At 31.3% G+C, this 27,229-nt stretch overlaps 4 protein-coding genes across 7 annotated transcripts; 1 reads left to right on the forward strand and 3 right to left on the reverse strand.

Annotated features, from left to right (window-relative positions):
- Positions 1-64: 64 nt before the first annotated feature.
- LOC118068453 (coiled-coil domain-containing protein 102A) lies at positions 65-2,644 on the reverse strand. The gene is made up of 3 exons (XM_035085871.1): positions 2,256-2,644; positions 2,070-2,188; positions 65-1,998 (listed from the first exon to the last, which is right to left on the reverse strand). The coding sequence occupies exons 2-3, from the start codon at positions 2,184-2,186 to the stop codon at positions 478-480; spliced, it is 1,638 nt and encodes a 545-aa protein (XP_034941762.1). The 5' UTR covers positions 2,187-2,188; positions 2,256-2,644; the 3' UTR covers positions 65-477.
- Positions 2,645-3,158: 514 nt separating this feature from the next.
- Positions 3,159-8,299, reverse strand: LOC118068532 (F-box only protein 32). The gene is made up of 6 exons (XM_035086004.1): positions 8,002-8,299; positions 5,925-5,983; positions 5,794-5,843; positions 5,158-5,520; positions 4,770-5,020; positions 3,159-4,685 (listed from the first exon to the last, which is right to left on the reverse strand). The coding sequence occupies exons 1-6, from the start codon at positions 8,121-8,123 to the stop codon at positions 4,487-4,489; spliced, it is 1,044 nt and encodes a 347-aa protein (XP_034941895.1). The 5' UTR covers positions 8,124-8,299; the 3' UTR covers positions 3,159-4,486.
- A 242-nt stretch (positions 8,300-8,541) lies between these two features.
- Snrk (SNF related kinase) lies at positions 8,542-16,242 on the forward strand. The gene is made up of 8 exons (XM_035086146.1): positions 8,542-8,841; positions 8,910-9,524; positions 11,697-11,898; positions 12,321-12,473; positions 12,541-13,136; positions 13,254-13,382; positions 13,609-13,717; positions 14,042-16,242. Exons 3-8 carry the CDS (start codon positions 11,704-11,706, stop codon positions 16,034-16,036), a joined length of 3,177 nt encoding a protein of 1,058 aa, XP_034942037.1. The 5' UTR covers positions 8,542-8,841; positions 8,910-9,524; positions 11,697-11,703; the 3' UTR covers positions 16,037-16,242.
- A 487-nt stretch (positions 16,243-16,729) lies between these two features.
- Positions 16,730-26,729, reverse strand: LOC118068629 (choline transporter-like protein 1). 4 transcript variants are annotated; one of them, XM_035086154.1, is made up of 16 exons: positions 23,786-23,969; positions 20,684-20,823; positions 20,187-20,297; positions 19,961-20,109; positions 19,796-19,873; positions 19,623-19,713; positions 19,470-19,533; positions 19,284-19,392; positions 18,975-19,194; positions 18,776-18,904; positions 18,600-18,706; positions 18,258-18,514; positions 17,994-18,160; positions 17,830-17,922; positions 17,649-17,741; positions 16,730-17,589 (listed from the first exon to the last, which is right to left on the reverse strand). In XM_035086154.1, the coding sequence occupies exons 1-16, from the start codon at positions 23,799-23,801 to the stop codon at positions 17,524-17,526; spliced, it is 1,890 nt and encodes a 629-aa protein (XP_034942045.1). In that variant the 5' UTR covers positions 23,802-23,969; the 3' UTR covers positions 16,730-17,523. The 4 variants fall into 4 exon arrangements, with proteins under 4 accessions (XP_034942045.1, XP_034942044.1, XP_034942043.1 ...); XM_035086153.1 differs by having other exon boundaries at positions 16,731-17,589; positions 17,830-17,919; positions 20,672-20,823; positions 23,786-23,968; XM_035086152.1 differs by having other exon boundaries at positions 16,732-17,589; positions 20,672-20,823; positions 23,786-23,967.
- Between the last annotated feature and the right edge of the window lie 500 nt (positions 26,730-27,229).

Genomic DNA, 27,229 nt, shown 5'->3' on the forward strand with positions numbered 1-27,229 from the left:
TTTCTATTTTTTTACTTCATATGTAAATTGAAAATACATACTAATTGTATTTTAGAGTTGTATACCTTGTCATTTAAAAATTTCAAGTAAAGCAATAGGGACGTTAATCATAATTCATATAATGACAATAATATTTATTCTAATTTTGTTTACATAGAATATAGTTTTAGTTTTTCATTGAGATTAACATTATTGCTTAGTTGAACCAACAACGATTTCTTTAATTCGGAGTATTTCTAAGAATCTCATATAATTTATATTTTTATTCTTTTAAATTCTAGACATTTGGGAACATGATAGAATATTATTTATTCTCAATCATAATTTTGTTAATATACAAGTTTTATATTATTTTTTTATTTTAAAATTCAGTCAAAATAAAAAAAGTAAAAAAGAAGTGTCATGAATTCATCCACCTTAACACAGCCTTTGTCACTCAAATCTAGAGGAATGGTCAATTAATAAAAAAATTTATACTCAAACTCTTTTTTCATAATCTGCAATAGAACTATCAACATTTTCATCATCTCTAGATTTATCTTCTAAAATCGCCGCAACTACATCTGGAGCACATGGTTCTGAACGATTTTTTAACTGTTCTATTCGAACATTGGCTGACTGTAATTGCTCGACAAGGTCCTCATTTGTTCGTTGAAGTCGTCTAGCATTTGTAATAGCAGCATCAACTTCATCTTGAGCTAGAGCTAATTCTTTTTTCAACTCATCAACTCTACCTCTAACTCTTTTTACTTCAGTCTCATATTGTTCTGATCTACGTAATGCATGCGTTAACTCAGTTGTTTTTTCAGCAAGAACTTTCTTTAATTTCGAATTGACGTGTTTCATATCTAATAAATCTTGATGTAATTGTTTGGTATCAGTATCGATTGTAGAACTGGATCGAGATCTTCTGAGTTCTATTCTTTCTTGCAATTCCCGTAGTTCATTTTTCAATTGTCTATTTTCACGTTCGAGAGAAATTTTGTCAGTTTCTAACCGTTCCCGTTTTCCCCACTCGGATGCATTTTCGAGCTGAAGTCTCTCTAATTCTGCTCTTAACTCATTCATTCGTTGTTCCATACCTTCTCGATTCGCTATTTCATCTAAAAGATCAGCTTGAGCAGCCATTAATTCTGTTTGGTATTGTTCTTTTGATTCGGCTAGTTGTTTCAATAGTTCAGATCGACTTTCTTGTAATTCATTACAGCGAATTTTCAGTTGATTAATTTCTAATTGAAGTTTTTCAGTTTCATTGAGAAATGGTTCGTTATCTTTCTCTGCAGACAGAGCTTTAGTAGCTTCTTCAATACCTAAGTTTAGCATAGCCATTCGAAGTTTCATTGGATCTTCAATTTCACTATCAACTGTAGAAGGTTTCCTGTCTATTTTATCATGAATTTTACCATTTTCTTCAATTAATTGAGCGATGTCTCTTTCTAAACTACTCATAGATCCTTCTTTATACAGCTCAACAGCATGTTTTGGCAAAGCTCCTTGAAGAACGTACTCTTCAATATCTCTTTCAGGTGCTTCTGGTAATAATACTTCATCTCGTGGACTTTTACGACATCCTGAATTGTAATTTACACTATCAGACTTTCTATCACATCTCTCAACATTATTATAGAGTTCTAAAAGATCATCAATACCGAGAGAATTCCTTAGTTGCGAATCTGATTCAAGAATATTAACAATCTGCCTATCAAATTGACCAACATGTTTCAATAAGACCACATGAATTTTTTCCATTTCCTTTCTTAATTGTTCATTTTGAATTTCAAGCTCCTGTGACTCATGTTTATAACTGTTGGCATCTTTTACAGCTATTTCTAACTTAGTCCTCAATAATTTAGCTTCCTCTCTAGCTTTATTCCTTTCATTTCTTACCTTACTCCATTTTTCTCTCCAATTAGCTGTACAATCAGACCACCATTTCATAGTTTTTTCCATTTGTGCTGCTCGAGCTCTTGCTTCCTCCAATTCTCTTTGTCTGAGAGCCTGTGTGAAACATCATTTATAATTGAAAAATATAAAATCACATAGTTTTTCATAAATATTCAATATATTACCTCTTTTGTTTCCCATTCACTGTCTCCATAATGTGGTAGACGAGTGTTTGTACCAATGTCATGGTCTCTTATATGTTTGCGAGATGATGTACCACTTGTTGTGGATTGTGCCATCATATCTAGAAACAAAGAAAATAATAAACATAGGAAAATTATATTCAAAATAATATACCAATAATTTATTACCTGACTTCAATTAATCATAAACACAAATACAATATTTTCACAAGAATGCTGGATTAAAATAATCATTAACAATCCTATTAAGTTTATGAATCCATACTTAAGAAAAAGAACGTGATTTAGAATTGGGTGGAAAAAAAATGAAAATCCATAAAGATGTCAACAACTTTACACTTAAGTTCATTATTGAGAACGAAGTAAATCTGTTATTATATCATGTTAATATTCAGTATGCACTATTATGTACGATACTGCTGAAGTAAAAAAAACCCTTCTTATACTAATGTATTAATATTTTTCCACGACTTATTCACTTTTAGAAAAATGTACATCATTTGTGAGTGAAATAAAATGTAAACTAAAAGTAATAACAACTTTTTTTTACAAAATGAAGTTTCCGTCGAACAAACAGTTCCCAATGATTTTATCAGTAGATCATGGCGACTTCTGTTCGCAAAGAGTTACAGATAAAATTGTTCTCTATTTTTTCAGCTTCTATTTTTTAGCTGCTTTTATCAGGTCTGTATTTCAAGCTTGATAATAATTCCTCTAATTTTATGACACCTCACTTGTAATTATGATTGTTATAACCCTTTTTTAAATCAATTAAGAAATTTTTAGCATTGTTACTTTTATTTTGACAAATCAAACTCATACTCCAAAAAATGGAAGAAAAGAGGGAGTTATTGTATAATTTTTAAATTTAAAAATTCTAAAATATCATGAGAACCTTTGAAATTTTTTTTTCAATTACTTTTATGAAATAATTATGAAGTATTAACTAATTGGAAATGAATAAGTCAAGAAAAATATACTTAAATATATTTTATTTAAAAGCATTTCGCACAATATCGCACTAAACATTGGTCTAATAAGTCAAAGTTATTTCAGTATCCACCACCATGATTTATAACTGATCTTTTCCATTCTTTATTTAGATCAAATGTTTTGTAGTCTTGGTCGAGCTACATAATGACTAGTCTAATGAAATATATTTCCGTGCAGTAATTTATACATAAATCATATTAAAAAACATATGAAAAAATGAGGGTCAAACCATTGAACATTTGACATTCAAAATATGTAATTATTATCAATTCACATAAATGCAATAGCATTTGCATTGGCAGTAATTTTTTCGTATTTTTTAAATTTCACACTGCAATAAACGGTTGTTATATTTCAGATTAGAAATACCGATTGAACTTATTAAAATCGACTTTATCGATAATTATATTAAAATTAAAACTAATATTATAATCATTAAATGTAGTAATACAATATATATAAATTCAGTAAGGATAGTTAGACACATTAAAAATTTATCACATATCCTAATAATGATATATATGAGATTGATAGATAACTACACAACAATGCATATAACATTCCGACAATGAACATCGTTTAAATTATTTTAATCCTTAATGTCTGTTTCTATATTTAAAATTAAATTCGTTACATCCACCTTACTTTCTTTTTTTTTTGTATTTGTTTTTCAAATGTAATAATAATATTTTATTGGCCCGTACATTTTTCAATATAGAGATATTATATTTACATTTTTAAGATATGATTTTCTCTAGTTTAAAAATAATTTTGTCAAAGGAAGAAAGGTGGATAGAACGCGGAATTGATTCGGCGTACGGTGACGAATTGATTATATCTTAAATAAAAAAGGATATTTTTGTCAATTCATTAAAAACAATATGTAACCATCGAAATGATTATAAATGAAGATCGGTAGTTTTATAAGATAAATTATCGTTCAATTCCTTACTTAGTTTGCATAAAAAAATTTCTGGAAGAGATCGTAATTGGACGTTAAATTATTCGGTCAATATGTTTCAATGACAGTCATTATACGAACATATCACGAATAAATTCATTTCGATCGTTGATTCAGTGATAAATAATTAACCATTTTAATGGACGATATACCTATATTTAAATTATATCCTTTATATTTTTCTCTCTGCCCTTTTTTCGCCACAAAATAAATATAATATATCTTTTTTCGACTTAAATTTACGATTTTTTTTTTTGTTTTTTTTTCTTGCTCGATTAATTTAGAGTTATAATACTTCAAAGAGAAAATTACAAGTGAAGTTAATTTTTAACAGCCAACAATAGATATTCTAAAGACTGAACATTTTCATTTTTTATCTTCTATGTTTTCTCAAAGAATTTGCCTGTGGATTGACGATTGCAGTTTAGCTTGTGGACTACATTCCTCACAGAGAGAAAAATTTGAGAAAAGTTTGCGGTGGGATTGGAACATGAAGAGAAGATTGATCGACATCAGCAAGCTTCTCTTGGAACGCAGGGTCTTGGTCAGCAATGCAGGGATGGCCAAGAGATCGCCAAAAGAGACAACGACAGTTTCGGCATAGTTGAATCATTTCAGCATACTCTTCTCGCAGTCCAAAGTTTCTATAAATAAATTTAAAACAATTTATAATAGATCAAAATAAAACAATAAATCATTAAAATAATGGTAAATTATTGTTTTTTTACCTTCGAGCAATAGTAAATAATGTTTTCCAGTCTTTGCCGGGGTTATTTTGCATTGTTGTAGCAATTTGTTGAGGAGTAAAATGATACTGTGCAAGTTCTCTCCAGATTCTTTGTTCTTGAGCAAGAACAGCAAGATGTTCACAAGCTTCTGAAGAAGCTTCAATATCTCTTGGATCACTCAGACGTAAAAGCACTTCTCGTCTACATTCAGCAGGAAGATCTGCCCACTGTGGACGCTGCTCTTCATCAGGCTGTAAATAAATATCCATATTTTCTCTTTACTTTATTGACCTATAAACATCAACTGCGTTGCGGCATTGAGGCAGCACGTAACTGACATTGATTTTGTTAATCTCAATGCAGCATCTACCCACTAAAGCAACTTTACCTGAGTTATAGTAATAGATGAAGCAATTTGTAAAATTCTATCTAAAGCTGCCTTGTGTTTTTCCCAAAGAACAACTGAACCAAGAGGTCGTCCACCCCAACAGCAACTTGCACTAAAAGCTCTAACTCTTTCAATCAGTCTACGAAGTCTTCCAGTTTGTTGCTGAGAACAAGAAACCTCCAGAGTAACTTCTTCCAGCATGTTGAACAGCACTCGTTGAGCACATCCACTAAGACCACCCATTGTGTGGCTGACCAGTAGATCCAACAAACGTACGATATAGTTGAAACGTCGACAGTCATGCACCGCAGACAAAAAATCAAGCCTCTTAAGTGCATCACTTAATCCATTGAATCCAGCAATCTACAAATGAAAAACATCCAAATAATAATAGCTGATGGTTTGCTCGCGCATTTTCATCCCTTTTTTTCTCTTTGATGTTTTCTTTTTCTTTTTCCGGCTAAGAGAAAATACGAGGGTATGCCTGCGCGTGTGCATTTAAATGGGAAATTAACTATATTCACTTTCGGATCTATTTAAATCTCGCTTCCTCTTGTTGCACATTTTTAATCCTGGTATCCTGATAGTTTAAGCGAGCAATTTAAATATAGAATTCACGCCGGAAGAGTCACTCACCTCACGTGTACACTTCAGGGTAATGTGACAGTGAGGTTGGACGGCATTTTCTATAAATAAAAAACAAAATTTTTATAAAAAAAAGATACGTCATGCTCTCATAAAAGCTATTCGTTTCAATCAGGACTCACCTTTTTTCTTCTCCTTTTCCTTCTCCTTTTCCCGAGGTTTGTCTCCATCTTTCTCGCTCCTAAAAGCAAAATAACATTTTATAGCACGTGTCATACAGGTATCATGGAAGTTATGAGGACTTTTTGTTTGCTTTGATGACGTCACTTTTCATCGGGGCATTGACTGGATTGCCCACGCACTAACATGATCAACAAATCAATATATTAATCTATTCGCTATTTTTTATTACCAATTCTCTCATTTATATTCAATATTGACTCATTAAAAAACCATTCTATCAGTTGAGAATTATGATAATATCATATTAGAGTTTCTCGGTTGGGAAATTAAGCTCAGGAAAAGGTCACCAGTTTTAATAGTGACCTTCGTTGATGCACTTATACAGTTACTCATTGGCAAATTAATATAAGTGTTCATACTGTCACTAATTTGTGCGTTGGTGTTATATAACTGACACGAGCTGACGTGATCCGTTACGACTCAATGATTTGATGTCGCAGAACCATCCTGACGTTCAATCTAACTCGGATAAAAAATAGAAAAAAAAAATTAGATGGAATCGTGTGTTCATAGAGATATTTTGCGGTTTTTCTATAATACTAAGAAAAGATACATGATGCACCTGTTTAAGTACGCATTTCTGATGAAACAGTTAACGTTCAGTTATCCTTATGAAAAAGTAATATCATTTGAAGAGAAAATTAAAATAGTTTGTACGTTATATATTGTTAATATTTCCTGAACTATCTTTATTGATATTCAAAACATACTTCTTCAATAATTTAAATAAAAAAATATTTAATAAAAAAACTTGCAATTCTAAAACATTTTTTAAATACTTCCAGATTTCATGAAAATTTTATATCAGCCTTATGGCGATTAAACAGAATTTTTTGATATAATGAATACCGTAGAAGAGGAAAAAATGTAATATAACAAAATCTGTTAATATAAAGTACTGTGGAAAAATGTAAATTAAATTATAAAACCTTGCATAGGGTTCAAAGAGAAAAAAGTCCAAGGAGGAATCCTGGAAGCCACACAAAGCATATTGCAATTCTAGGTCATGACCTAGTTCTAGGTTTCGGGTCAAACCAATACTACATGTTCCATGATTCAAGAGCAATTGACAATTGTCACGGTTGAACTTTTTTTAGTTGTCTATTTTTCATATATTTATATCTTATTTGATATGCATCCTCGATTTGCGTTAGCATTCATGCGTACACGTGTCGTTTAGACCGTAACTGATGGCTATGATTACTTCTCTTTATATCTAACTAGCAATTTAAATTATATACAAATTATATTAATGTACTTTATAGAGGTTTATTGACTATTGAAATTTAAAGTGAATGTCTTAAAGATTTAAAAATCTCATGAAGGTTATAAGTACATAATTTCAATGTTGTGAAAGCGTGACGAAGTCAAAAGTTAAGATTGATGCATTATATTTTTCTTCGATGAAGAACAATGATATGAAGATAACCACTCAAAAAAGTTAAATAACAAATTAAAAAAAAATAATCAATTGATCTCACAGCTGGTTACTTGTGAATAGTATTCATTGTTTAATTCTGAAGGTGAAAAAAATATAATTACGCCACAAAACTAATTATTATGCATGGAATAATTTATTGCGCACTTTCCATTTTCCTTTTAATTTAAGAATATACAAAAATAAAATAGCAAGTTAAAGCAAATAAAAAGTTTTTAGAAACTAACATTTAACATTTCTCGATGTTTTTGGAACGAATACAACTGCGTCAACTAGAACAAAGGAGACAAAGACTTTTATACTTTAGCAACGGAGTAACGCAGTGTAAACACAAACATAATCACCCGTATAATCATTAAAAAATCATTATAAATTGGAGAAAAAATTGATAAGATTTTAAATAGACACGTAAACGCAGATGTAAACATCAACTAGTAAACAAAGATGTCGACTGGATCGATTCAACAGCTGTGTACTATCACTGTCTTGCCAATAAAGTCTATTTAGTTGTCAAGACAAAGAATATGAGTTATAGTTATAGTCATTTAAAATGTAATTAGTTCAGGTAAAGCACTCACCGTATCAGCAATGAAAGAGTTTTATTATTTGCACATTCCAGTATTTTTTTCTTTTCCCATCCTTCGACAGTTTTAACCCATTCTTCACCAGGACTTCTCCAGTCTTTTGAGATGAACGGCATCGAGATATTGTCCCTGAAGCTGAGTGTTGTGGAATTGGTGATGGGGTTTTGCTCCTGGTGCTTTCGGTCGAATTGTCACCAATTATTCGATCGAACCAAACCTACCACTCCGTTTTGCTGATAGAGAGCGATCCTAAAGCTCTCGCGGGCACTCGACGACTGCAGAGTCTAGAGATCGAGCGCGCATGGGTTAATAAAGTGACGTCACAAACCATCAGCTGGCTGTGTTTCTCCAGAACAGTAGACTGATTGCAGTATTCACCGCGCCACTGTTTAAAATTCCCTCTCATTCAATGTTTACAGGTGGCGCTAGTGTCAATAGTTTTTTATCGACTGAGATTTGGATAATAAATTAAAATGGCTACCCACCAGGTGGCCAAAAAGTGAAGACATCTGATGGAATTCTCATCTTCAGTGAAATGTGTTTTTTCCAGCCTTCTCGAGTCACTGTTCTAACGAGAACTCCCGTCGGTTATGTGTTGCTTGAATTCCTAAAGTGCTCTTATCTAATCTTGAAGAAAAATCATTTACTACAATAATCAGACGTGCGTGAATACACACCAAATGTACAAATTGCAGTTTTAGAATTTCATGATATTCATGAGGATGATCAACAAAGATTACGCGTAGATATTATCAAGAAGGAAAAAAGTGAAGTTGACGGAGAGAGTGAGAGGAAGAGACGAGAAGAAGTGTCGGTGAATGACGATAATTTAATGTAATAATAAATCATTAATCAAAGTTACTTGTAATAGAATTAAGTAACTAAAGGTATATTTATTCCAGTATCAATAACATCAACATTGTGAGGAAGAAAACGAAGAAGTCTTACAAAGTGTCTGGGTGGGGCAAGAAAATGAACGGTACTCACGAGATCGAGAGTACATGAAGTGACGGAAGCTGAAGCTTGTTGATGTGTGATGCGGAATGAAAACAAGTTAACTATTTCTATTTGAAGCGTAGTACATATCTGATCAATTGGCAATACAACATATATAACAATCAAAGTTAGTTGACGTATTGCATTTGCTTCAAAACATTGAGTCAGAAGATCATCACTGATACACATAAATAATTTTCCAAGTATTCCTTTGAGCTGGATCCACGACAGTTACAGTTTTACGTGAATGCACCGTAAGCATCGGTGCATAGCGGAATTCCCGGTGCGTTAAGGTCAGTGTGTGTGACCTCATTTACGTGTGAAAGAAGCTGCATAAATTGATTGGCTTCTGTTAACACGAGGGCAGTGTTTGGATGATAAAAACATCGACTATTCATAAGACATCAAGCTTTTCGAGTTAGAAAAAGGCAATGTCTAGATACCACAAATGACAACGAGGAATAAAAACAGCTTAAGACGTCAGAGGAAGCCGGAATCACTAAGTTTGACCTAGCGTAGAGGTATATCTATATTTATTGTTATTAATTTCATTTATTTTATTTCAACAGATTGTGTTATTTGTCATCACCCACGCAATTTTTTCCTCTTCAAGCATTGGAATTATAATAACAACCATCGTGGTTGAATAAAATGTATTAACATTCACTAAATTAACCCTGTATACATCAATTGAATGACATGAAATCTTCAATATGAAAACATGTCAAATGGTTGCAAATTCTACGCAACTGCTAATCCATTTTATTATTTATTTTCTTGCTATTCAATTTGTATAATAGCAGATGATGTTCGATACAATTTAAATATTTTTAAATTATTTCGAGGATTTACTTGAAATATTAAACATGTCTGTCAATCAATCAACTAGAAAATAACTAAATAGAATGGTCTGATCAAAAAAGCGTTAATTTTGATTTAAAGCATCTCTGTGATGTACATAAAATTTTAGTATTGGTAAAAACAATTCAACTTGTTACGTAATTCCATACAAAAAGAGCAACAGCATTTACAATGCTCTGATATTTACTAATTAATTTTGATGAAGTAACTTGATTTTTATGCTACACTCCTATGTGATAGCATTCATGAAATATTGATTGAAACTATATGAAATTACTGTATCGATCTTATGCATGAATTGAATATTAGAAAAGTGTTTATCAAGTGAATATATTTATCATATGTTTCGAAATTCTCATTAAACTTATAAGTTGTTTATTTATACGCTTAGAACAAAAAAGTTTTTTATTAAAGTTTAAATACAAAAGCAAATAATTAAATATCATAGTTACTCGTAGATGGGTTAGTGGCCTCGACCGAACCCTTGTCGACCCCAGTTGCACTTTAGCATTGCCGCGTCTTGGCATAAATTTGCCTCCCGGGCACTTCCGAGTCGGCCGGAAGAAACGACAAAGATAAAACATGGGGAGACGAAACGAACAGACATGTTAAAGGGAAGATAGAAAAACGTCGCGTCGATATTCTTGGTTTTAGTGCTCGACTTCAATAGGCTCCTCATACTTCCTAGAAGTAAGCGTAAGAATCGTGAAGTAGAAAGCATGTCGAAAATTTTCTCTTATATATAATTAGAATTTTATGTTCAAATTATTTACTGTTCAGTAATAAATCTAGACATGTGCTCTGAACGTGCACTATTCTGTGAGATGGGAAATTGAACAAGGACAATAATTATATTCATGATTGAAGACCTAGAGCAACTGTTATTATTCCTGTGTCAATTGGTCTTATGAATATTGTATTGGAGATAATTACGAATCGTAAATTAAACGAAGATAGCTTTTAAAAAGTAGAGAGAGCAAAGCGACGGGTCAATACTAGCGGCAGTTGACCTACTCGTTTTTTACTACACTTTATTCGATACCGGAAGTCGTAGGGGATAAGAAGATTACTCAAAATTATTAACAATTACTTATAGAGTTAAATTTAATTTAATAATATCTCATGATGCTAAATAATCAACATTAATAATGACATGTGCCTTCAATAATGCTTCTATATATATATTTCTATATATATACATAAAAGAAAATTATTTCCTTAAGTGGATGAAAAAAATATAAGATATTATATCTTGTTCTGTTATTTACATTTTCGAATGTTGATTTTAACCGATAATTGTTCATCTTCTTTTCCATTATTTTTAAAATTTATTGTTTATTTTTATTTTAGTTATTTCTGTTTTTTTATGAAAATGTCAAGATTTTTGTTCTATTTTTAGAACTGAGTATAATTTATTACCAGAGAGATTTATTTTTTATTTCTTGAGTACATGATTTCAATCATTGAACACCGGGTACATTAAAACTCTATTCCCGTTTAATTTCAAATGTCAAATTCCCTCATTTCCACTTCAATTTCTTTTTCTAATTACACCTATTCTTGACGTCAATCGATTATCAAACAGTTTTTTTAATCATCTTTTACTCTCTTTTCATGAATTTAAAAAAAAAATTACCAAGTGAACAAAACATGTTATTTTTACTTATACTGAGCTCCAATTGCTAATTAGAAACTTAATCGCTTGGATTATAAATTAAGTATGTGATAACTAGTACAGCAGTGGTACATGAAAATTGAAAGTATAAACATAGGTTTTGTTCATGTTGAAAAACAATTCTAGGGTTAATAAACTTTGATGATTCATATTTTAGTGACGTGATGCATCGGAGACTGGGTCACAGTAACTATGATGGCAAGATCGCTGGATTATATGACTTGGAAGAGACCCTTGGGCGAGGTCATTTTGCAGTGGTTAAACTCGCTCGTCATGTCTTCACTGGCGAGAAGGTAGCGGTCAAGGTTATTGATAAAAGCAAGCTGGACGAGGTTTCACGAGCACATCTTTTCCAGGAGGTAATAAAAAAACTCAATTTTAAAAAAATATATTCATATAATTAAATTCCGGAGTGAATTCAAAAATTTAAGTCAAAGAAATCAACATAAACAATTCTGTGTTACCTCTTTTATCAGTTGCCAATCATTCTTTTCCAAGTTTTTGAATTTTTATATCAAATTACTAAAAGATACTCTTTATTTATTAACTGAAAAAATTGAAAATTATTTTTAAAAAAGTACAAAAGAAAATTTAATTCAATTTATTAATGCCAGCAGCTGTAACTGTACGTGTGTTAGTTTATAAGATCTTAGTGATGATATTACAGAATAATATCTTTCCTAGTCGATACTAAAAACACGAGACCGTAGTAAAAGCTAGTAATAACATAAAAATAGCTGTTTATAGATATTTTTTAATATTCTTTATTATCTTTTTATAGGTAAGATGTATGAAACTAGTGCAACATCCAAATGTAGTACGGCTTTACGAAGTAATAGACACCCAGACAAAGCTTTATCTCATCTTAGAGCTTGGAGATGGTGGAGATCTTTATGACTACATTATGCGGCATGATAGCGGGTTGAGTGAAGAGGTAAGTTAGTATCAAAACTCCTAGATAAAGAGTTATTTATTCATCTTGTTCTAATCTTCTTTTATAGATCGCAAGAACGTATTTCAGGCAGATAGTAAGAGCCATTTCATATTGTCATCGGCTTCATGTCGTTCATAGAGATTTAAAGCCAGAAAATGTTGTATTTTTCGAAAAACTCGGTACAGTCAAGCTTACGGACTTTGGTTTTAGTAATCGATTTTGTCCTGGACAAAAGCTAGAAACTTCATGTGGATCACTGGCCTATTCAGCACCTGAAATCCTTCTTGGTGATAGTTATGATGCACCTGCTGTAGATGTCTGGTCTCTAGGAGTTATTCTGTATATGCTTGTATGTGGCCAAGCACCTTTTCAAGAAGCTAATGATAGTGAAACTCTTACAATGATTATGGATTGCAAGTATTCTATACCGTCGCATGTGAGTGATGAATGCAAAAGACTAATTGCCAAGATGTTGGTGAGAGCTCCGGAAGGCCGCGCGACACTTGAAGAAATAGCCAATGATCCTTGGTTAGGAATTGAGACTGATGACCCCGTGGAAACTTTGCCTCTAGTATCTCGAGAACAAGTTTCCGATGATCACCATAATTTAATCATCACAAAAATGGTCAATGGAAACATTGCTACCAAGGAAGAGATACAAGAGTAAGTGAAGAATATTTAAAAAATTTTTTTATTGTAATCGAGTTTTGTGTTATGTTTTATGAATAATAAACTGAGGGATAATTGAGTTATAGAATTTTTTATGCTTTCATTTGACAGAGCTTTAGAAAAAAATGAATATAACCATATCACAGCCACATACTTCCTGCTGGCAGAGAGGAAATTGCGGGCTCAAAGACAAGAACAGGTACAAAAAAATCGTCCGGAGTTACTAGACGTTGCGGCGAGGTAAGAATTTTTTTTTAATGAAAATTTTATTTTTGTTTTATGAATTTTTATTTAATGAATCGTAGATAACAATAAAAAAAAAATATCGACATTAAAATGATTATGACTAACAAATTGTTTTATTTATTTTATATTCAAAAATAATAATTACTTGATCTCGTAATTACTGGTTTTTTCTGAGAAAAATTATTTTATAAAAACAATGTTTTATACTTTTATTTTTCAGGCGGCATAATGATTTATCCGTTAATGATCTCCGAACTGACCCAAATTCACTTGGAACTATGAATCAATCACTGCTAACAGTGCCAAGAACGCCTGGAGACGTACCTCAGGTACGTAGTGATACGCGTCTTTACCTTGGTTTTCGTTAAATGAAGTATTAAATGAAATATATAAAAGATATTAACAATCATATGCTCATGAGATTTGCTCAAGCAATGATAATGTACTTAAATGATATAGGCTTTATTTTGTAACAAAATCATATAATGTAATAATTTCAAAACTATTTATTGTTAATTATCCCCAATAAATATTATTCACTATAACTTGTAAAATCACAAAATCTTCGACGTGAATCTTTAATCTTCACGACTTTGCACATTACCTCCATCGTAAATCATCGACGAGAAACAGACTATTATATTCGTTTGCAGAATGTTCGAACTCGCAAGTGCAGTATTGTCCAAGAGGAAGAAGATGAAGATGATGTGTCGTCTTGTTCAGGAAGAGATGATCATGGCAGTAACTCCGCATTAAATTCATTCAATCGTCGTGGTTCCAGATCAGAAGGAAAGTTGTCACATATTTTACAAGAACGATTAGGACAGCTTCCAGAGAAACATACTGTTCTGAAGCCACAAGTTCGTAGTATTCAAAAGCAAGAACCAAAAATTAAGGAGTCTACATCACCAAGTCATACATTTACTGTTGTTAAAGTACAACAAGACGTTTTTACATCTGGTACAAATACTAAAATAGTCGAAGAAAATCTAAAGAATAGACTGCCAACTACTGGATTAACGATGACAGAAGGTGCACTGACAAAGCGGCCGTTTTACGGTAATTCTGAAGGGAAACCAAAGTCTGTAGCTGAGCATTTAAAATATCCGGGACCTGTGCCAAATAATAAATGGAGAATGGGTTCTCAACATCGATTACCATTTAATGATTCTTCTAGTGCTCCCACAAAAAACATTACAAATTTAAGTACTGGACAGGGAGAAATTGCTACTACAATTCTTACGGAATCTTCAACAGCTCCATCTCCACTTCGTTCTCCTAGGAATTCTGATAGTAATCTTTTACCCAAGTATAAAACAATGCCTGCATCGAGTAGTGCAAGTGAGTCACAACCAGACAAATTAACTCTTAATGAGATACTTGAGGACGGTGACACAATAGAATCGCCGGTGGACAGGGATAGTTCATCAAAAAGTAGAATTGTGAGAAGGACAGGTTATGAACAAAAGCGAAGTAAATTTCACAAAGCACGTACAACGTCTTGTTCTAGTTCCGACGCGAGTGATGATGATAGTGAAGGTAGGAAAAAACGTGCTCATAAATTAGGTACATCTTCGGGCAAGCCTTTGCCATCTAGGAGAGATAGTCATGATGATTCTAGTGATTCTCAAGATCCTGGAGGAAGTGGAGGTGCTGGCAGAGGTCTTGGGAATGGTGAAAGTGTACAGGGACCCACGTCAACTACTAATAAAAGAACTAATAATAGTAACGAAAATAATACATCTACAACCACCACCACGACTACAACAGGTGGTAAAGTACAAAGAAGTTCAGAAAATCAGACGATGACCTTCGGAAGGAGACATAGAGCTGGTCGTCGAAGAACTGGTGAGACAAGATTACGAGAAAGCCAGTCTCTCAACCGAATTACTGAAGTACAAGAAGCAGAAGTTCCGAACACGTGTCATGCTCTCTATAGAAATACAACGGTTACAACAACCTCGTCTTCAACTTCTACAGCAATTTCACAAGTAACTACGTCTAATTCATCAAGCCAAATGAACTGTCAGCCTACAACAGTTCAAAAAGCTAAAGGATTTGGAGCTAAACTCTTACAAAGCTGGAATCTCACTTCGAGAACTACTGCGTCATTAGTTGATACTAAATCAAGTACAAATGGATCTAAAAATGTGATAAAAGTTGAAGAAAAGTTTGTAGAAATTGTAAAAGACGATAAGAAAAAAGAGCAGAATGGTGGAGCAGTAAATTCTTTTGATAAAGAAAATACAAGAGCATCGATGAACAGAAATGACTGTAAAAATAGAAAAATTCGACTTCTTACTCGATATTTTGCAGTTCATAAGAAATTATGTGTACCTTTACCTGGATTTTTAGGTAAAGGAAAGTTATATAAAGCTCGATCCTGTGGTAATATTTCGAGGGATCGAATCTCTCCACCTTCCCCTAAATCTGTATTACTTTGTGCTGCTACAGAGGATAAATGGCGAGAGCAACGACAATGGTGTGAAGCAAAAGAGCAACATCGCGGCAGTGACGGTGATATAAATCAGAATCTTGGTCTTGCTCAATTCGTGCAGGACAGTGTAATGGGAAACGGTTGTGTTGGTTTACCAGCTATATGTCATATCCATCTTGGTAACCCATCTAAGTGTTGCAGTCTTTGTTGATATGATTTATTAGGTCTGAAAAGCGTTCGTTAAATATTCTGCTAAAAACTGTGCAATAATATCCAAGTTTTCGGAGTTAGCAATCCCATTTTTTTTGTAATTCGATGTATCAATTTTATGGCAAAAATTAAGTCCTGATTAATGTAACTGTGTTGAGTATGTAGGGGAATAAAAAAGCTCATTGTCGAATTAAATGGAATCTAAAATCAAAATAAATAACAATGAATAGCAGCAAAATTGACGAACAAAAAAAAGAACTTCGCAATTACGTTGCAAAAGTTATCTAGTCCGTGTAAACAATGTTGTATTGAATTTGCGGAATTCATTGTAATATTATGTTACATTGAGATGCATGATATGATATTATATTCTATTAATACTATGATTATCATTATTATTACTATTATTATTATATTAATTAAATTATAACTGATTATTATTGTCACATAAAGCGTATGATATACAGTATAAATGCGCAAATGCAATGTTAGATTGCTGCTTGCCTTTATCCATCAATTCTCTTTCCGTCCCTTGGTGCTTCCTTCAAGCTGAGAGAAGAACTAATTTATAAGAAACAAATTATTTTATTAAGAATAAATTAACCTATGATTTTATTGAATTATATGTTTCTCGTTCATAAATTTTTATCTCTCAGTAAATTATTTTTACGTATCTTCATCAAAAAATATTTATTTTATCGCATTAGTAAAAAATTTATCAATATCTTTTTTATTATAAATTTTACATCAATTCCGCAAATTTCATAATTCATACACTGCAAAGTGTGCATGTGTGTTAATAATTTTGTCTGTTTATAAATTAACTGCCTATTAAAGATTTCTCGATTAATTACAAAAAATGAAATATCACCTCAATAGATATCACTTTATCTTACAAATTTTGGTCAATATGTATTGTTATTGCGGGTGTAATCGAGTCAATTATTTTAAGTTAATCACTTTGTAAATAACTTTTTCGATTTATAAAAAATATGTTCAATGTTCATGCAATAATAGATACAAAGTTCTAAATTAAATATTTCATGTTTTTCTTGCTTTTTAATCACGAATTATTAATATCATCATTTTCACTCTTTTTTATATATTTTAAATCCATAATCCCGTATTCCTTGCACGGTCCAAGGATGTTTATATGTATCTAATAATGTCGGATGTATGAAAAAACCTACATGTATGTACCGAGCCAACGTTTATCTAGAATAATAACATTTATTTATTATAACAAATTTCCTCTTTATTTATTTTTTTTACCATAAACTCTAATCCTTAATAAAGTACATGTGTATGTGTAAAAATATCTCTTTTAATATTATTATTGAGAAGACCATGGCAATAGATAATACTTCATTAAACAGAAAGGAAATATGAATACAAAAACATGCATTTGATTCACTCGAAGTACAAATTTCAAAAGTCACTTCAGTCTTGGTTTCTATGTGATTTGGATTGAAAATCAATGAGTCGCATTCATCGTGCATTTGATGGTTGAGCGTCCAATTGCTTCAGGGCTTTTTTACTGTTTTCTACGAATTCCTACAAATGAAGAGTAGGTCAGACGGTAATCTATTATTTCAAGTTTCTATTAAGCTTACCATCAGTCCTTTGCTCATGTAATATGGTCGACTTATACCATCATTTCTCACACAGTCTTCACAGAAGCAAATGAAGATTGTATCAATTATCATCTAGATTCAACATTAGTTACATGAATATTTCAATTATTAGAAGATGAATTAATTGTAAGGAAATGGTTTTATTATTAATTTACTTTACCTCATAAATCGAAATAAAACAGTGTGAAATAATTAATGCAAATAAACCACCTAATGTTATAGGTATCCAAGGATAGTGTAATCCTTCCTTCTTCTGGAACAAAAATTGAATATCCAATTAACGAAGTTAAAAAAGAGCTTTTTATAAAAATTTAATCACAGTACCTGTATTAAATAAACTCCAGCAACAACGGTAAGGGCAACTACCAGCACTTTACCAAGGAATAAAACAAAATCTCCAACACTGTTGATAGCTGCCACTCTTAAAATATTATCTGATAATGCCCGAAAAGCTTTTTTCCCCCCAGTACAAAAACTACATCCATATATAGCTGTGAATAAATATAAAATTTTATATATTTACTAATTCATTCAAATTTACTTTATTGATTGCATTTAATATTTACAAAATAAATATTAAAAACTCACCAGTTTCTATATATGCATTTCTCGTTAAAAATTTTAAAATCGACTCAAAACACCACATGCAACATTGACAGCACCAAAGTAGACCTTTCACACAAGAATTATCATAATGCTTCAGTCGATTTTGAACAAATGCGATCATAGAACGAAGTAATCGCACTACACCTATAATCATCGCACCAAATGCGATTGTTCCTATATGATAACGTATTACTGAATACGTGCTGCGTGTAACTGGTAAAGAAAGTTGCTTTTTATCTCTGTTAAAAAAAAAATTATATTTTTTTATTTATAGTATTTATTGATTAGATAAATGATTATTTTTTAATTAAATTGATTCTATACCTTGTGAAGAACCAACGAGCGACAGCTCCTGCTACTACCATGTGTTGACATCCAAGGCAGAATTCTACCATGACAAAGAATATAAACATATTATACCATCTTGCAACCTGTAAAATTATTTCAATAATTCTCTTTTGTTTTAATTGAATTTTAAAAATTGACAATAATATATTTACATGAAGAATTGCATCTTTACTGTAATGCAAATGACCATTTTTTTGTTTCTTATAAAGGTCACCAGCACTTTCGATCCACAAGATGCAGTAAACCCAACCAACAAAGGAGAGGCCAATAAAAATGTATGTCTATAATAAAATTTTAATGTCATCAAGTCGTAAAAAGAATTGTTTTTATGTTATTTATCACAATAGTTACATATATAGGTTGGAGTAATAAAGCGGGCATAGAATAGACAGCTTTACCAGCCTCTCGGAAAAGTTGAGCGACCAATGCAATTCTTTTTCTCATAACCAAAACAATCAGAAGTGTCATAACAGCAACGATCGTCATGAGAATTGAGTAAATAAAATAAGATGTTGTGTGTGCATCTTCTGCATGAGGTATGGATCTATTCTTTTCTTCATACCACAACAACCTGGAAAAATGTTCAACGACAATAAGCATAGTAATAGATGGGATATTATTAGAGCGTAAACCATGAAATTGAAAAGATATTGTACATACCAGAGACAAATTGTTCCTCCAATGGAAACGACAACTGCACCACAGAGTACAATGTAAATGACATATTGTACAATGTATCGAAAAGCAACCAGAATAAAGATTGAAATGGCTATAATTGAAAGAATGAATAATTTTACTGATAATACTTATGCTGTTTTCTGTATTGGAGCAATTCATTGTACATACCAAAAGCAATTAATAGTAAGTAAATAAGTTCCCTCCACGCAATATTTAAGTCACTTGCAGCCTCCTAAAACATTACCAACGTTTCAAATAATTTAGTTTATTAATTACACTATTAATCATTTACGATAATTATATTGGAGCATGAATACGTACGTTGAAGAAATTTTGTAAGCCAAGGCGACTCAATATGGAACTTGTACTGTCTGTCAATTTTTTTGGTAGACATCGGTTCAAAAAATGTATTCTAGAAAATAAGTTTAATTAATTAATAAATTAGTATCTTTAATTTCCCAATGGGAAATAATTTTAAAGTAAAAAGTACTTACTCATTTGTTGTATTTTCACATTTTGTAACACATGTTCGACTAAAGGTTCCATCAGCTTCAAGTTTACCATTCAAATATCTATGATAAAAAAGATAAATAAAGATTTCAATGTAAAAAACCTTTTATGAAAAATACATAGTATTGATTATTTTTCAATTTACTAACGGACGAGATGTCATATCAGCTCCTTTACAACTGAATTCTGGATTAGTTTCTTTAAGCGTTTTACGGCCACATACATTAGCACAGTTATCATATCCATTTATTATTCGATACGGATCACCCTTTTTTACAGCATTGTTTACAAAAAAACTCTAAAAAATAAAATAACACATAGATGAGAATAAACAAAATCTACAGATAACGAAGATATATCTGAATGCATATTTACATATCCACCGAGCAAAAGAATGAGAATTAGTAGTGCAGGAAGATCTGTACATGATCTTTTTCTGGCAAAAACTTCAGTTTCATTGAATGGTGAGTCATGTTGTTCAGCAGTCTGGAAAAAAATGAATATTAATCTCAACAAAAATAGGTTTGTTTTCAAACAGATATCACTTCTAGGTTATTTATAGTTCTAAAGATAAATAATAATTATTGGTAATTATATTAATCAACAATAATTAACAACTAACGTTTGGAGACTCTTCCATTTTCGTGTTTGTATATTCAAAATAAAAACTCGTTAATTATTAATTAGCAAGTCTAGTTCATAATTTTAATGCAAACTATGTACTTAATAAAATCTGAATGAGATGTTGTATGAAGCATTCATTTGTCATGGAACACGTGGCTTGAAACTATACAATACCGATGAATGGCATAAACGGATGAATGGATGAAATTCTCATTTTATTTATCAGATTTTCTTACCCGAGGATCTACCTTTGTTGAAGCATCATCTCCACAACCACAGCAACCCATTCTCCACGGGATCAGTCGAGCAACCTTAGGTACCACAATAGAACCTGGTACCTGAATTTGACTGCACACTGCAGATGCGCATCCAGCTTTACCCTCTGGCTCTGTAATCCAACAAAGTTCTATATCATATCAAATCTTTATCAAAGGAAGTAGTGACTCAATTTATCTATTTTATCAATATTACTGTCATTATCTCTTCTTTGAACAACTTGATTAACCAAAGAGCTCAATCGTTACACTTAGTTCGATTGATCTACAACTTTTAGTTCGAATGTAATTCATTCGACTCACGATTGTCTAGAGGAACGCCAAAAGACTGGAGTATGCGCGAATTCATTGAAGAGAAGGTGGACCGTTCCTTTTAATATAAGAGAGAAGGAAGCTACGATCAATGCTACATCGAACAAACTATTAGGTATCAATGCTCACGTGATTGTGCACCTGCATGACTTACTTAGTTTCATAGCAACGCACTGTTTCGCGGTTTTATTTACTTTTCGAAAAGATACCTTCGTGTTTATCAATCATTTACCAAGTTTTAGTTAATTACTTAATTGATACTCTGGAGAACTCCACAATCCATTTACGTCTTGATTAGTTTAGATGTATTTATAATTTTAGCACAATCATTTGCAAGAATTGAATGGATTATTCTATAAATGTGAAGAATACCTATTGGAATAAGTGACAATTACAATCATCAGTTATCTTGACAGATTCACGATGACTATTATGAAGCTTAATAGATTGAATTGACTTCAAGTATGAATAAAATAAAATTGAATATAAATTATTCTATAATGTATAGAGTATAATGGTGAAATTTATGAAATAATAGATTGTTTAATTAATGAAGTAGCAAATTTATTTTGTTGAACTTCAATACCTAGAAAAGCTTCATTTACACTAATGTGATGACAAGATAATTAGATATTCAGGGAATTTTATTTTTTTTTATCAGTGATTATGCTCTTTATCTCTAAAGTAACAAAACAAATTTCATGGCAAAGTTGTTTGCTATTGAATTATTTTACAAAGTTACTAATGGTGTCGTGTATATTGATCTTTATAAAACTCTTTTTTTTTATCTTAATATCGTTTTATTAAGCTAGGATTATGATATTGATATTTACTTCATTTCCCGCACTTAATATTATACTCGAGTTATCATCAAGGTAGATCAGCATGATGGGTATTCCGTGAATTATTTATAGCTACATATCAATAGAAAGATTACACAGTCGTCTATGTTATTTGTTCTCATTTTTACAAAAATTTAGTCATAAAAATTCTTGCTGAACGGTTTTTATCTTGACAGTGACCATCAATATTTGAAAAAAAATATTAAATTATCGAGCCTGAGTTTATTGTCATGTCAATGTCATGAAATTTATTGTATGATTTCTGAGAATTAAACAAGGTATAGCTTTTATCCTGATAAAATTCATCCTCGTGTTGCCATTACTATTTTTCCTAGAGTTCATTGAATGCATCACGCGATTTGGTAGCGTGCATTCACGTAGTGCACCATGTACAGAAGTTTATAATTTTGATCGATTGTCCAAACGATTAAAAAAATGTCAATGACCCTCAATGTAATTTTTTTCCTGCCACTTATGATGGTAAATATCAGCATAATTTTCTCTGATAAATATTTTATCTCTTTAGTTACCAATGCTTTGTGAAACAACATCAAAGATAAAAGAAAAGCAATTCACATTAAACCCAACATTTTTGGCAATACATTCGTTTAAATTCCTAAAAATATTTGCAATTCATTTAAACTTGTTTTTTTATTTATATCTATTTGAAAGAAAATTTTATATTTTTACTCTTAAAGAGCATAGAATATTCCATCTTCATCATAATATTTATACAAATTTTCTTTTTTGTTTTGATTCATTACTGAAGATCTAATTGCTGACTATTACATTCTTTTGTATTCAGAAGTCAAAATGCTCAGATAGTCAAGTCATTAAAGTTCCACAAGGTGTTCAAGTCAGCCGTTGTTCAAATAAACAGTTCACCGTAAGTTCTAAAACTACATTAACTTCGAAACTATATGTATAACATAAATCGTCCTAGCAATAAAGACTTTACGTAACGAATATTAATATAATTGAGGTCAGTATTTCTCTGGGCTCTATTTTACTGATTTGTTTTATAGTATTTGTCCTATTCTACTTTCACCAACTGTTTGTTGGTGTTTCAAGTAGGTCTATCGTATCAACGACAGATCTAAACCATCAAGAAAGTTGGCGAGACTGGTGTAAAAAATGATGTCCAAGTCATGAGGAAGGAACTTGTTAGTCAATACACCAACACAGGAAAATATTTCAATCTATTTTCAAGGATCACGATGACATATATTTCTTAAGTGTGCTCGCATAAAATAGCAATTCACGTTTGTAAAACTGGGTCAGTTATTGCTTCAAACTAACAAAAAAAGGGCTAGAGAAAATAAAAGGTAATTTAGCTGAGTATGAACAAGGTGATAAAAAAGGTAGAAAAAATAAAACATAACAGGATGTTTTGTCGTGGTCTGATGGATTGCGTAGTCTTCTTACATTCTACATAACGTTTTTGTACTAATGTTGTTGATGTAATGGATTATAGCACGCCATACCGAGTGGAAACATCATTAAATACCCGCAAATATTCACCATTATGCGGGCGTTTCACATGCGTAAGAATTAATGATAATATCAATCTACTCTTCGTCATAAAGAAAATTGCACTTTGTTATCCCACAAGCCAGTTTTGCTACAATGCTTTGCATGTAATAATATAATGCGATGGTTACGGGGGATTTCGAGTGAATAATATCCTTCTGAATGAAGAATGAAGCCTTGAAGTCTTCTCTCTTTTTATAAATTTAGTCACGTATTCTTGTCGGCTTTTTTGTCTCATACCAGACATATAACAAGACATTGGTAAATGCCCTTGTAATATGTATAAGTTTCGTCTTAGATGTCACAATCAATTGAATCTTATTATAATAACAATGATAATGATGTTAATTGAATGAATAATAATTCTTTATCTTATGTTGTTGTGACTCACCAAGTGTAATAACCATTTTGATAGACACAATACAATACACTGAATGAACTTTACTATATTTCTTTGTTATTCAACAAATAAATACTTTAAATAGTAAAATAATAACTTTTTCGGTTATGATATTTTATACTAGTCTGTAACATAGAGTTCCGTTTGATGTGGCCAACGGTTAGGTAAGGACTAAGGACGAAAGGCCAGGTAAGGCTAAAATTGAGTTTGGTTGTGTGTTACCTACAAAGGGAACCAACTTATCGCACACCTGGCACCTTAGATCCTGTCAACCTGTCCCCACTCTCGAAAGCACTCTGTTTGCTTCTACATACATACTAGATTTGGATCGTTGTGGTACTTTTATTTTATTTACATTTTTTTTCTGTTGATTCAGTCACAGTTCACTTTACACGCTTCCCCTGATGCATCAAAATTTAATCATTTACACATCGAAAGAATTCACCTAAATGATCATAAAAAAATGACATTTAAATCTCCTACGTTTATTATAGTTCAAGTTGAACCAGTTGAAGTAGCTATTTATAAATCAATACTTATTATGACTTAATGAGGGATAAACTTTTAAGAGGATAAGACAGATACAAAAATCAATGCAATTGTTTCCTAAAGATCAAATCTAAACTGAAGACTTAAGTAGTCTAACTAATCTAATACTTAAAATTATATTACAGATTATAATAAACTTGTAATCCTGCAAGATTATGAATTAAATATTAAATTGGTTTTTATTAAAATAACTTTTATCATTATTTATTTTATTAGCAAATAACTATAGTTATTTATAAGCTTATAAGCTTTTAATTCTTTCAAAGAAAATAATAAATATTTGATTGATAAAATAACTTGATTCCTATTTTTGACAATTAATATCTAAGTCAATTCATTTTCTTGAAAGCTATAATAATTAAAACTAATAAATATTCATTTTTGATACTTAATATTTTTATAGGAAATAATATAATTAACTGAACTTCTTAATAGTCTACTTTGATAAATTTTCTTTACAATGTTCGGTGTTATTTTGTTATCAGGAATTGTTTCATTTCTTTTAAGCTGATGAAACCATATAGTTCACACACGTATTAAATTATCATAAGCTTGCATTTTGTAAAATGAATCGTCCCGGTATAAAATAACAATGTATAGAATAGTAACGAATACTATATAGAGATGACCATGACTGCAATCACGTTTATGATTAAAGTTAAGCGTTGAGATTATTCTATATACATAATTCCAAAGTGCTTTCGAAAGAACTGCCATCAAGATTTAAATATTACAGACTGTTGCACCATTCCATGGAAGAGTGACTTTTTTCACGCTAATCTAGTAACTTCCCAAGTTTAATCTTTATAGAATTCTACAAGTGTTTGGTAGAAGGTCATTGGACTCGATCTTAAATCATGGATGTGTGCACATGGTATTCAACAAAGGAGTTGCTAAGAGAGGTCGATGAAACTTAGAGGACGGAAGAAACGACGAAGAATAGCACGTTCATACTTGCTTGGTTTCTTTTATATTTTAGTCTATTACTTATTCTCATTATAAATTTTGTATTTAATTTATGTACTTCGTATAACACACGACGTTTCATAGAATTTTTCCTTAATTAAATTTAACTTCCCTTAAAGTGTTCCATTGTAAAAAATTTTAATAAAGCATATGCTTCATGTTTCATTATTTAAACGAGTTTTTTCTACTATTCAAAGTACATATCATTTCTTATCTGTTTATTAGCCATTAATATTTTTAATTGAATATTAAGACTGTCAACAACTTCAATGACAATAATAAAGTATACATTTTTCGATACAAAGAAATAATGACTTCTTTTTGTTGAATGAACTTGATTATACTTTTTTTTATTATATTTACATAAAAATTTTATTAATACATTAAAGTTAATAAATATTTTCAGTTAGACAAAGTGTCTAGTAATTACTTCTTGTTATGACTTTTACTATGATTTTTCTGATAAATTTTATCAGTACCTAAAAGTTATTTGCTCTTCAGGAAATCACCAACTTTTTAAAATTGACTCAAAATGATTAGATTATCTCTTATCTCAGTCATATCCTTCCTTTGAAATAACAATAATCTGTGCACTTTTTATATTGTCATTGACGCAGATTCAAATGTATTTTCATTGCGTAATCAAATCTACCAATAAAAAACTCACGAGAAAAAAACTAAACTAAACTTCGAAGAGAACGGCGTGGAATATAGCCAAAGCACTGTCACAGTGTATTTGTTGCTTCGTGAATAAATTCTTGGCATTTTTGCCAAGTACACCGAACTCCAAGTAAAAGCAGAATTAAACTTCAACGCAAGCTACACATTAATCACTTTTTTAATCATTATAATAATTCAGGAAAAATGATATACTCACTTGTCTTGCTTTTTTTTTTTATCAATTGCAATTTTTACACTTGCACACTCAATAATTCTCGTTTCGCAATACTTTAGCACTGATCTTCGCCGTTCAACTAGCCAGAAGAAGCTGTTGATTACTCATTGATTAACGATAGTACTCGATAAGTCACGGATCAACGTCAATTTAACTTTGTTCGATAATGATCCTCACTATTCTCAGCATGACGGTCGACTGCCAGAATAAACCAACAACCGTTCTGATGTGTGAGCACGCGATAGTCGTGCTTGTACAGTAACCACGAATAGAGGAATACTCGCATGCGAGTCTGTTCACTCGTTACCACACCTACTCTTTGCTCACATACTGCGAGGACGTCATTGGTTCCTATAAGAGGAGAATGTTTTGTCTGGTAGAGTTCTCATGAAGAACACAAACACTGCTTTCAGCGTATGCCAAACAGGATTGTAAGCTTACTCCGTCTCACTTACACTACTTCTTTTTTTCGTCCTTGATAATCTCACTCTTGCCATTCTCTCGTTTACGCTTCCCACTGAGTGCCTCTTCTAGACATGACCTACACTATACTAGCCATCCCATAGCACGTGTAGTCATTCTGTAAGAAAATAAAAGACATATCTTGGATAATTAACTTCAATTGTGATAAATGAGGTTTAAAAATATTTCAAAATTATCCCGTTGAAAAATAATAGCTAGAAGTAATAATACATTTTTTTTATGTCAAACTTCAATAAAAAGATTGAATCTAATTAAAAATTAGTAAGTTTTTAATCAATCCATTTAAACAATCATGACGTTGAAAAATTTCTCTCTTAAATGATAGTAGATCTAGTAGAAAAGAGCACTTCATTAAGAATCTTCTATTTAAAGACTAATTGTCTGATCACAGTTTATCTACATAAAATACCCTCGACGAAAATTCAATTTTCATCACAAAGAGTTCAAAAATTCATTATGACTACTCTTAATTACAGTAAAATTTTATCAAAATGTCATTACATAGCTTCTTTGTGTTTTTTTATCATTCACGATTAATTGCA

This window comes from Chelonus insularis, unplaced genomic scaffold, assembly GCF_013357705.1.
Source record: "Chelonus insularis isolate UGA/USDA-ARS -01 unplaced genomic scaffold, ASM1335770v1 contig_3_pilon, whole genome shotgun sequence".
NCBI lineage: Eukaryota > Metazoa > Arthropoda > Insecta > Hymenoptera > Braconidae > Chelonus > Chelonus insularis.

What these genes read in the sequence shown, in the direction of transcription:
- LOC118068453 (XM_035085871.1), bottom strand. Translation starts at nt 2,186, where the DNA reads ATGATGGCACAATCCACAACAAGTGGTACATCATCTCGCAAACATATA. An exon ending in GTGAATGGGAAACAAAAGAG is followed by an intron (nt 1,999 to 2,069) that starts GTAATATATTGA and finishes TGTTTCACACAG; the next exon opens with GCTCTCAGACAAAGAGAATT.
- LOC118068532 (XM_035086004.1), bottom strand. Translation starts at nt 8,123, where the DNA reads ATGCCGTTCATCTCAAAAGACTGGAGAAGTCCTGGTGAAGAATGGGTT. An exon ending in CCCTGAAGTGTACACGTGAG is followed by an intron (nt 5,521 to 5,793) that starts GTGAGTGACTCT and finishes TTTCATTTGTAG; the next exon opens with ATTGCTGGATTCAATGGATT. An exon ending in TTATTTACTATTGCTCGAAG is followed by an intron (nt 4,686 to 4,769) that starts GTAAAAAAACAA and finishes ATTTATTTATAG; the next exon opens with AAACTTTGGACTGCGAGAAG.
- Snrk (XM_035086146.1), top strand. Translation starts at nt 11,704, where the DNA reads ATGCATCGGAGACTGGGTCACAGTAACTATGATGGCAAGATCGCTGGA. An exon ending in GAGCACATCTTTTCCAGGAG is followed by an intron (nt 11,899 to 12,320) that starts GTAATAAAAAAA and finishes ATCTTTTTATAG; the next exon opens with GTAAGATGTATGAAACTAGT. An exon ending in ACCAAGGAAGAGATACAAGA is followed by an intron (nt 13,137 to 13,253) that starts GTAAGTGAAGAA and finishes TTCATTTGACAG; the next exon opens with AGCTTTAGAAAAAAATGAAT.
- LOC118068629 (XM_035086152.1), bottom strand. An exon ending in CTTACTATTAATTGCTTTTG is followed by an intron (nt 19,393 to 19,469) that starts GTATGTACAATG and finishes TTTCAATTATAG; the next exon opens with CCATTTCAATCTTTATTCTG. An exon ending in AAATGCATATATAGAAACTG is followed by an intron (nt 18,161 to 18,257) that starts GTGAGTTTTTAA and finishes ATTTATTCACAG; the next exon opens with CTATATATGGATGTAGTTTT.